Here is a 10,510-nt window from a genome sequence, read left to right as displayed (position 1 = left end):
TACCTGTTTTCTTGTAGGACGTTGTTTCATTTGGGCAGAGAACACACTAACCTATTATATGATATTTTTGTCCTACAGATAGTAATGAGAAAAATGGTTTTGTGGTATTAACAATTTCTGAGCATAGGACCGGAATAATGTACCGCGCAATTTGTAGGACAATATGTCTGTTAAATTACATGAATATTAACTAAGTAAAAAAAAAAAAATCAGCTGGTTAGTGATCATTTATGATGACCTCGTTATCGATACATGTCGGAAAGAGGGGACTCTTTGATCAAACCATAGATTTTGTAGGACAAATATTTTTTCGAATAATTTAGATAATTGTCTTGAGATTTAACAAAAAAAAATTCAGTTAGTAATAAATATTTGAGAATCATCAAATCAACATATTTTATCCTTGCTACCTCTGTTAGCTACCACAATCGAAAGTTTCGTATCGGAAATTATTGGGCGTCTCATCAAAATAAAGCTACTCACGGATTATTAGCTTGATAGTAATCAAGTGCAAAAATGGACGATGGATCCTGGACTATTATAAATAATTGCTGAGATGAAGTTAAAAATGAATCTTGCGAATTTATTATCTCCTGAAGTTAAAATTGGACAATACCAGTAAAATAGTAATTTATAAAGTTGAGGCGGAATAACAATAGCATAAATATAGAAAATTTTGAACGGTTGTAGTTTCCAATTTCTATTTCCATTGCACTGTTTTTATATATATCTTTTTTTATGGTAATATTGTATTAAAATTAAAATGATAAGTATTAGGGGGATGATCATAGTGTATTTATTTTGTAAAGGGAAATTAAATCGGAAATATTTATCATGTTAACATTATCAATAAGTATATATGTACTTTAGTGAAATGTTACTTGTACACTCCCTTAAGATATAGATTTTATTTGAGATTATCATTTATTTTTATTCTTTTTGTTTTTGTAGTTACATATATGTTTATTTCTTTTGTTATAATATGTTCATGTGTACTGCCAACATTTTAAATATTGTATCGTTTCGCACATTTTAGTTGTAGGTAATTATTTATTTAAAATAAATGTATAGAATTAATATTGTTTGTGTATTATTTATAAACCTACTTCCCAAAGCTTTGCTTCAAAGGATTTTTTTACTGAAATGATATAACATTTTAATTTTAGTTAAACGCCTAGTGGGGATAAAATTCACATTAGCTTATATTTAAAGAGATTGAAATAAAATAACAAAAATCCAATTGCGATTTATATTTTAATAATTGATTATAGGCATAGTAGCGATCATCTGTGATGATAAAACACTTGTACTGGAAATAATTCCCATGTCAATGTGTCTCGAATATATAAATATAAGATAAATTAATATTTAATAGAAATCAATTGTACTGCTTTTCTGTAGTCTTAGTCTATGATTTTTTATTTTTTTTTTTATTTTTCCGTGGTTGTTACTAGCACAGAATAAATTTAATCTGGGTTACATAAAAGACAAAAATATTATTTTATTTATTTCCATTTATTGTTACTTTTAACCAAATATTTTATTTTCCGTTTTATTCAATTAAATCTTAACTATCTAAGCAAAGAAAATAAATTAAAATGGAAGAAATAACAAAAAATATATTTGGACAAAAATGTGTTGCCCGCACTGGAGAATTGAACTAAACAACACGCACAGCGTGTTTTACGCACCACGAGACGCGATTTCTCGCGAATGCGGCTTCACACGCTAGGCGTGTAAAGACGCATCCTCGGTTCCAAGCATTTTTACACAAGAGGTGTGTTTCAGCAGTGAACGTGTTAAAAACTGAAAAATTACAATGTTGAGAAATTTTAAAAAATAGAAAACCTGTATAATTTCTTAATTTATAATTGCTTTAAAATTAAAACTAAAAATAAAATACACGTTTTTTTTATCAAGTATTGCAGCTTGACTAATTAGGCCATTGCTGAAAAAAGCTTTCTTCTAGAAAATCTTGACAGACAAACGGATAACGAATTGACCATATAAGGACTGACCATATGAGTGATGCGGAATCCTAGTATATCGGTAGACTACTTCTTGTATTATCATTCAACACAAGGGTGGAAAAATCTTAGTTTGTAGAATTATTTTTCACAACATATAACTATCTACATATTCTGCTCGGTTCAGGGAATAAAATAAAACAACAACCGGTACTTAGGAATTTAATAAATTTATCTACAAATTACTAATAAACAAATCAAAAACAGATTAATTACGTATATAAAAATATTACTTTTTACAAATACTGTTCTTGAGCACGATTTAAACATTTTCCTAACACTAGAAATGCTAATTACACGCATACAACTTTTAAAGCGAATGTTTATTGTTTTCAATAAATATTATTTACCGACTTATGTATACACTTTTTCCTATGTTATTTAGGCGTATAAGACACATGATTTAATGGAAGGCACGATATGAGTAAAGCATTTGCTACGAACTTTTTTATTTATTCATACAATTCCTAACTTTTCTTATGTTATTTTTATTATTGTTTTAATATGCAAGCGTTCTATGTAACTTGAAACTGACACCATTTCAATATTCTTCGTATATATATGCGGATAAGATAATGTGTGGATATGTCGTGGGTTATACATTTGTGAATTTTATTGTTTATGTTTATTTTAATGTATAAATGTTTTTGTCAAAAAATATAGATATAAATAGAAATACGAAAGCATGTAGGTGACCTAAGCACAGCCTATAAATAGTAAGCTTGATAGGCAATGAGGTTTCTAAAATCCTAAAGAACTTGCAGTACTCTGGTGTGAGTATGTGAACCTATCATAATATTTGGTATTCCAAAATCACTTCAATAATGCGAATATTTGACGTAAAATGAATAACCAAAATTTTTAACAGCTTTCATTTCAATTTTCAGTTACGTATGTTACATTAATCATTTGTAACCAAAATGAGTATTATTAAAATTAATATTACCTGGAATTAAAAAAAATATGTTTACAGAATAATATAACGAAAAAAGGCATTTCAAATATTATCTTTATTAAATTCCATAGCGACGAGTATAAATAAAAATAGTGAAATTGTTTTAATAGAAAATACAGTACCTACCTATGTTTGTTTATTTTACAGTAAATAAAAGTATTGAAATACTATATAGATAAGCCAATATATAATGTGTAATTTCCATTTATTGATTGTCTTTATACAAAAGTATAAATCTTATTTTGGCATTATTACAAGACGATATAAATGATAGCGAATAGTGTTTCATCACACAATTATAAATAAACACAATTAAAAAACGTAAAACGATCGCAAATATCGAGTTGAGACGCGACAAGTAAAAATATTACATGTGTTATTTCCGCTTTTAATCATAACATAATTTTCATAAATTATTATGTTTCACAGTAAATAGTAAGATTGATACAGTCGTATTCTTACCTAATGTTTTTTTAATGCATTTGAATAATTACAAACTCAGGGAATATGAAAATATACCCATGTTTGTATAAACTCCAAAGCATTAGTTATTCTGTCCTATTACAGGCAATCGGTATGCGTAAACGCATTCTAAATTTAAAAAAAACAAGGCAATTCAGGCTAAGTATAAGAACATTGGGTCGTCTTTACCTCGAAGTCACAAGAGTCCTAAAAGTTAGGTATTTCCCAAGTTTGAAATTATTCTGCAGGGCCTTGATTTTATTGACATTACAGTTGTTAAATTGTACTCCCGCTAAATAAAAACAAAGATCTCTTTTGTTTTACTAAGCAGGATCGTCTTTGTAAATATCGAAAGTTTAAAATAAAATTCTTTATCGAAGCAAAATTCATTTTCATTTGTTAACAAGTATTATTGTTGGCAATTCATGATTTAAGTTTTGTCATGTTCATTCTTGATCCGTCCAAAATTCGAGTTTTATTTTTCAAGTGTCATTACATATAATACAGTTTGAAAAGGCGCGTGTAGCCTAGGTGTATAAACACAAGCTCTTAGCTGTAAAGGAACAGGAGTTATGGAGTAAGTGTATGGTTTTTTTATGGGGGAAGGAATTAGGGGGATATAAAAAAGTACGAGGGTAGACCGGGAGTTGGCAAGTTAGGCGTGATTCTCAATAGAATTCAGTTTTCAGCTTCTTCGCGAATATTCTCCTCGCTCTCCTCCACAAAGCCGCACTGCAGCTCGTACAGGCGCGCGTAGGTCCGCTTGAGCTTCATGAGCTCCTGGTGCGTGCCCATCTCGCTGACCACGCCCTTGTCGATGACGCAGATCATATCCGCGTTCTGTATGGTGGCGAGACGATGCGCTATTATCAAACACGTTCTGCCTTCGCTCGCGCGGTCAAGCGCTTCTTGTACCACCTGCAGGTTGTAAGGATTGTGTTAGAGAATTATATATGTTCTGTGATGATGTGAACCGTTTACAAACTGTTATGTATTCATACATTTATGTAAACAAATTATTTTTTTTGCATAAAATATTTTTCAAAAGGATTCTTTTTAATTTCAATCGGTGTGTTTGTATGTACTGTATATATTAACACAGTACAGTACACGTTACACGTTAGTGGGCGTGCGCGTTGATAATGGAAGTCTCGTTGTACGCTTTTCTATACCTCAAGCACCATTTTACACAGTTCTGGAAGTGTGTGTGTGTGTGTCTGGTTATGTGTGTGTATGAGTGTGTCTGTGTGTGTGTCACCTTCTCGCTGTGCGTGTCGAGCGCAGAGGTGGCCTCGTCGAGCAGCAGCACGCGCGGGTTGCGCACGAGCGCGCGCGCGATGGCGATGCGCTGCTTCTGCCCGCCCGACAGCTGCGACGCGCGTGCGCCGATACGCGTGTCGTAGCCCTGTACACACATATTATGATTGGTTGTATCATTATATTAAGAACCAAAAGTAATATAGCAAAGGGATTCATGAAATAATCATTCAAGATGTTATCATACAATTACATTTTTCCCCACCATCAGTATGTAGAGAACCATTTGCAGAGAGAACCATCACTTATAGATAATGTCCCTGATGTTATTGTTGGAAGCGAACAGCTATAACCCATAAAATTGACTTTCATTGATTCAAATAAAATTGGGAGATGAAGCACCAGATATTTTATCAGTTGAAATAGACTACCTGAACAATAAAAAAGTTTCTGGGATATCAAGATTCCTGTTTAATCCCAAGGGAGCATTTAATCGGGATAAAAACTATTCTATAACCCATGTTAGCTCATATAACCAAATTTAATCAAAACACGTTGAGTAGTTTCAGCGTGATTGACGGACATACGTCCAAACAAACAAACTTTCACATTTATAATATTAGTGCGATATAAAATAAATGTGATTTGACTACTAACGGCCGGCAGGGCAGCAATGAAAGTGTGCACGTTAGCCGCCATGGCCGCCTTAACGACCTCCTCTATGGGCACGGCGCGCGAGTTGTCCCCGTACGCGATGTTCTCGGCGATGGTCCGGTCGAACAGCACCGGCTCCTGCGACACGATGCCCAGGTTCGCGCGCAGCGTCGACAGCCGCATGTCGCCCACTATGCTGTGCTCGTCCAGGTACTGCAGGCAGAGAGATTTTTATTTTATCTCCATCAGCCCATTTACTATGGATGCGTTGGTGATTTATCCATTAAACAAAACAGCAGCTTCCCTATCCATAAATAAAAAAATGCGTATTTATTCATATAAGAGTGAAAAGTGCAATCCCAAGTGCCGGCTAGCAGATGTTACATGACGTTGGAAATTTTCATGGGCGTGCCGATTTCCTTCACTGATTCATCGACTCAGCCACGTCGCCGATCCAGTCGTACAGCCGCTGCAGCAGCTGCATGCGGGAAACACGCGGGCAGAACTTACCACAGCGCCGTCGTCCGGGTCGTACAGCCGCTGCAGCAGCTGCATCAGCGTGGACTTGCCGCAGCCGCTGGGCCCAACGAGTGCGACACGCTTGCCACTCGGAATCACCAGCGAGAGCCCGCGCAGCACCTCCACCTCGCGCCGCGTCGGGTATCGAAACTTTATATGCTTGTATTGGATCTTGCCCTCGGCTACCTGTCGGAGGCAATATAATAATTAATATCGTTTCCTGTTTTCATCTAAAACTAATATTACAAAGGAAGACAATTGTGTTCTTGTTATGTAATTTTATAAAATTATCACACAAAAACTACTGAACCGACTTCAAAAGTTCTTTCACCACCACAAAGTTGCATCTTCACTCAATGACATAGACTATTTACACACACAACACTCACAAAGTTCTCCGGCACGGAGGGCGCGTGCGTGGTCTCGACGAGCGGGCGGCGCGCGAGCAGCGTCATCACGCGGCCCGCCGCCAACACGGCCGCGCCGAAGTTCGGCGCGAACGCGAGCGCTTGCCCCATCATCCATGCGCCGAACACCAGCGCCTCTGACACCCTGGAGATACAAAACATTGTCATTACTCGGTACTGTGACACTGCAAACTATATAGAAACAAATCCTACTAATATTATAAACGCGAAAGTTAATAAGAATGTATGGACGTATGTGTTGTATCACTCACGCAACTATGAACTTAATAATTACGTATGTACACATGTAAATACAGTGGGCCAAGAAGTCAGAGATCCAACGATTCCAACCAAAATCTTTCCACAGTATTGCCATAATTCAATTTCCCTAAAAATCATGAATATTCTTTTTTATTTATAATAAACTGATACTTTAAACATTTCACAAATAAAAAGAAAGTCAATTAAATATGCACGTACTTAATGACATCCTTATAGGGCACCTCCTTATTGGCGACCTGTATGCCGCCGTACCACAGCGACAGCGCGTAGCCGGCGACGGGCGCGGTCTGCCCGAACGAGAACACCGCGCCGCGCCAGCGCATGGAGCCGCGCGCCGCCGCGTGCGCGCTCGCGCCGGCCGCTTGGTACCGCGCCAGCACGCCTTCCTCGCCACCTATATGCATATCATTCATATACTTTAATGACTCAAATAGACGAGTCGTTGCATTAATTTAGATGTAAATTTATTAATAGAGATTTGTGATTATATGGCTGAATCTTTCAGGCCGTTAATTACCTCATTTTCAACGGATTATAATGCTTTACTATTGCGATAAATTCTATATACAGGGTAAAGAAAAAGTCCTTGATCAAACGAAAGGAGGTGATTCATAATCTACAGCATGCTGGAAAAATAAGCGAAGATGTCAATCAATCGTCTCTGCATGCAAAAATAATAATAATTAAAAAAAACTCAGGCGGATCAAGGACGAGTCGCTAATTACACAACACAACTCACAGAACGCGGACACCGTGCGTATGTTGGTGATCGCCTCTGTCGCTATTGTGTTCGCGCGGTTGCTCGCCTCGCGCACGGTCGCGATGCCCTCGGCGAGCACGCGGCTCTCGAGCACCACGGCCGCGATCACCATTGGCACCGACACGAGCGAGACGAGCGTCATCTTCCACGTGTAATAGAGCGAGAGGGAGATACCGATGAAGATGGTTGCTGTCGCTTGCATTAGCGCGCCGATGCGGGTGCCGGTCGCCTTTGTGAAATGAATAGTAAAACTAGAAATTTAATCAACTTTTCATTGAGGCCATACGAGTAACAACCGTGCTAACTGTTTCTTAACAAGTTTTTATTGTGTGTAAAGACAGAAATCTACCACTTTTCAGACAGATAGATGGACAGTTAATTCTTGGCAATAGGGTGGCAAAAGCAACGAAAAAGCCGAAAAACATTCTGAGAAGAGGACAAACAAGAAAATAGTAATGTATAGAAGAGATACATGTGAATAAACGACGTACTTACATACTTTATACTTATTCCATTATAACGAAAATAACATTGAACATTATTTAACAACTAAAGAATATACGTAAAGCATCAAATTGCTCACCCCCTGCACGGCAGCTGCGTCAGCTGCAAGCCGACCACAGAGCGCACCGACACCGTTGACGGAGTTGTCGAACCAGCCCATTTCTTGTTTCAGCATCGCACGGAATGCGCCCACCCTTGTATATACAAATATAACATTTATCGCAATACAAATAGGACTGGGATTTGAACTAAAGATGAAATTCCATTCAGTCTCATTTGAACAAATTCGGAAATCCAATAATATAGGACGATATTGAACATTGGACATTGGAAATTGACATTATTATTAAAGAAACAGATTTTTATGATGAAAAAACTTCAAATTTCCTACCAAATAAATGTTAGTAACTAATATAAATAAGTCACACAATAAATTTTTCGTTAACAATAAAATAAAAAAAAGTAAATAAATCTCTAAACCAGTCGTCTAACATGATACTCAAAGATAACGTAATATATTACCTTAGTCGTGCAGTCAGTCTGACGCCTGTCAAGTTGAAAATGAATATCTGGAAGAAGATACCAAAGCCCGTATACACGCCGACGAGCAGGAAAAGCACTGCTATTACATTGGTTCCTGATCGAACATAGTCCTCATCCTTACTTTCTAAAAGCTGGAAAAATATATTGTTATTTGAATAATGGAGAAAATAATTAGAAACCGTACCACCTGTTTTACTCCCGAAAAATTATCAGACTCATTTCAGAAACAGTCACATATTTACTTTTTTTACAAAACTTACATATTGGAGTAACTGAATTTTGCACAGTAAATTAAACAAAACGTTATTTTTAGTACCTAATAGCACTTACACCATAAGTTTCACCAAACAGCACAGCGAAGCATGGAAACGACGAACCCACAGCAATGGCCGCCAACACGCCAATAAGCATCAACCACTTCTCAGGCTCACAGAGCTTCAGTATCTGCCAGGTTGTCGGTTCGAAGTCTTTCTGCTGTACCTCATCAACCACAACGCTGTCTTCAGAACCAGAGTCCTCATTAGCTGATGAACTCTTGATGGAATCAACCGATTCGAGCTTCTGAAGTTTCGCTCTACGAAACTTCGTATCTGCGGTTGGATCAAAGTTAGCTGCAAGGTTATAGAGAGTTAGTTCTACTGTTGGGTGCGAAACAAAAGCCAAAATTGTGCCATCAGGGTGAGGATCACTTTTCCCTTGTGCGTTCTGGACTCCGGATACGAGGTTGAGGATGGAAAAGGATATTTTGACATGCTTTATCTTCTTTGTTTATAGGCATCTGTCTATCTTTCCAAAAGAAGATGTATTGACTCTAGTAAATCTCTAAAAAGTTTTTACAGCACTACAAAATAACTACTTTAATACAAATAATAGAAGGGAAATCCCATCTATTGAGGACGAAATACGAAATGTATCTATTGCTATTCAAAATTTTCAGCTATAATTATAATCTCTCCGGCATAGGCATATTATGATTAGAAATCAAAGCAAGTCAATAAAATGTCTACATATTACAATGAACTCTCAATAGACTTTGTCAATTGCTAAAATAAAAGTACTTTGAATTTATTTATATTTATTTATAGTATTGCATAACACAAAGCTAAACAAACCGCAATACCTACAGTTCAATATTACATTGGTAAAGGAACTAAGGATAGGGTAGTGTATAAGTTAGGACATTAGGAGATGGCATTCGTATATAAACTTCACTCACGTTTCTTTTGTTCTGCTTCAGGTGCGTTAGGGTTGGGCGCAATGCTCGGTTCATTTTGCAACACAAGTTGGTAGTATCGACCTCTTAGGTCTAGTAATTCTTCGTGAGTACCTTCTTCTACTACTTCGCCTTTCTCGATGAATACTATGCGATTTGCGTTTAACACTGTTGCTAACCTATTACAATATAATAGGTAAATTAATAATGTGAAATAAAAATTTGTCAGTTTTAGTTAGAGTTTATCATACTTTTCAATGTGTCCGTTTACTTCATTCACGATTTTGAGTTAAATCGTGATCATGTCTTATTTAAACTCTACAGGCATGTGATAAGTTTAAATCTGATTACGTGCCTGTTCATTCTAAACGCAGATATAGTTGATTTTACATGTATACACGTATATATCCATACATAATTACCTATGGCTAACCATGATAGTGGTCCGCCCATGCGAAGCGGCATCGAGCGCGCGCTGCACTTTGGCCTCACTGTGCGAGTCGAGCGCGGACGTCGCCTCGTCCAGCACCAAGATCTTGGGGCGGCGCACGAGCGCGCGCGCTATCGCGATCCGCTGCTTCTGCCCGCCGGACAGCTGCGCGCCGCGCTCGCCTATCATTGTTTCGTAGCCCTACATCACCAGTACCATGACTAATATTTATATCATTATCAGCGCTCATATTTTTTCCTTCCTATGAGGATTAATACCATTATCTATCAAGCTGGCCAACTATAACTCTATGAGGATTGTTATGTGTTTATATTATACACTTGTTTGTTATGAGGAATTTATTTCAACATTGCATTTGGTTTATATGAAACGTTTCGCTTCCCTATCATTTTTGCGTAGTATGAATACCTAGTCTTGCCATAAATATTGTAATAAAGAAAAAAGAAAATTGTTAACTGCAAATAACATTTATTACT

General features: G+C 36.8%; 1 protein-coding gene across 1 annotated transcript; it reads right to left on the bottom strand.

Moving 5' to 3' along the window:
* Window positions 1–2,729: 2,729 nt before the first annotated feature.
* LOC119837313 (multidrug resistance protein homolog 49-like) lies at window positions 2,730–10,210 on the bottom strand. Its single transcript, XM_038362833.1, has 12 exons — window positions 10,006–10,210; window positions 9,587–9,762; window positions 8,701–8,981; window positions 8,350–8,501; window positions 7,907–8,021; window positions 7,303–7,552; window positions 6,762–6,957; window positions 6,264–6,426; window positions 5,866–6,060; window positions 5,359–5,568; window positions 4,703–4,849; window positions 2,730–4,362 (listed from the first exon to the last, which is right to left on the bottom strand). Exons 1-12 carry the CDS (start codon window positions 10,200–10,202, stop codon window positions 4,123–4,125), a joined length of 2,322 nt encoding a protein of 773 aa, XP_038218761.1. The 5' UTR covers window positions 10,203–10,210; the 3' UTR covers window positions 2,730–4,122.
* Between the last annotated feature and the right edge of the window lie 300 nt (window positions 10,211–10,510).

Source organism: Zerene cesonia, chromosome 27 (assembly GCF_012273895.1).
Source record: "Zerene cesonia ecotype Mississippi chromosome 27, Zerene_cesonia_1.1, whole genome shotgun sequence".
Classification (NCBI taxonomy): Eukaryota; Metazoa; Arthropoda; class Insecta; order Lepidoptera; family Pieridae; genus Zerene; species Zerene cesonia.
This window is presented reverse-complemented; position numbering and strand designations above follow the sequence as displayed.

Bases quoted from the DNA above. Each gene is read 5' to 3' on its own strand.
- LOC119837313 (XM_038362833.1), bottom strand. From the start codon at position 10,202: ATGATAGGCGAGCGCGGCGCGCAGCTGTCCGGCGGGCAGAAGCAGCGG. The intron at 9,763-10,005 runs GTAATTATGTAT...ATATTGTAATAG, and splicing joins ACTATCATGGTTAGCCATAG to GTTAGCAACAGTGTTAAACG. The intron at 8,502-8,700 runs GTAAGTGCTATT...ATATTTTTCCAG, and splicing joins TGTTTGGTGAAACTTATGGT to CTTTTAGAAAGTAAGGATGA.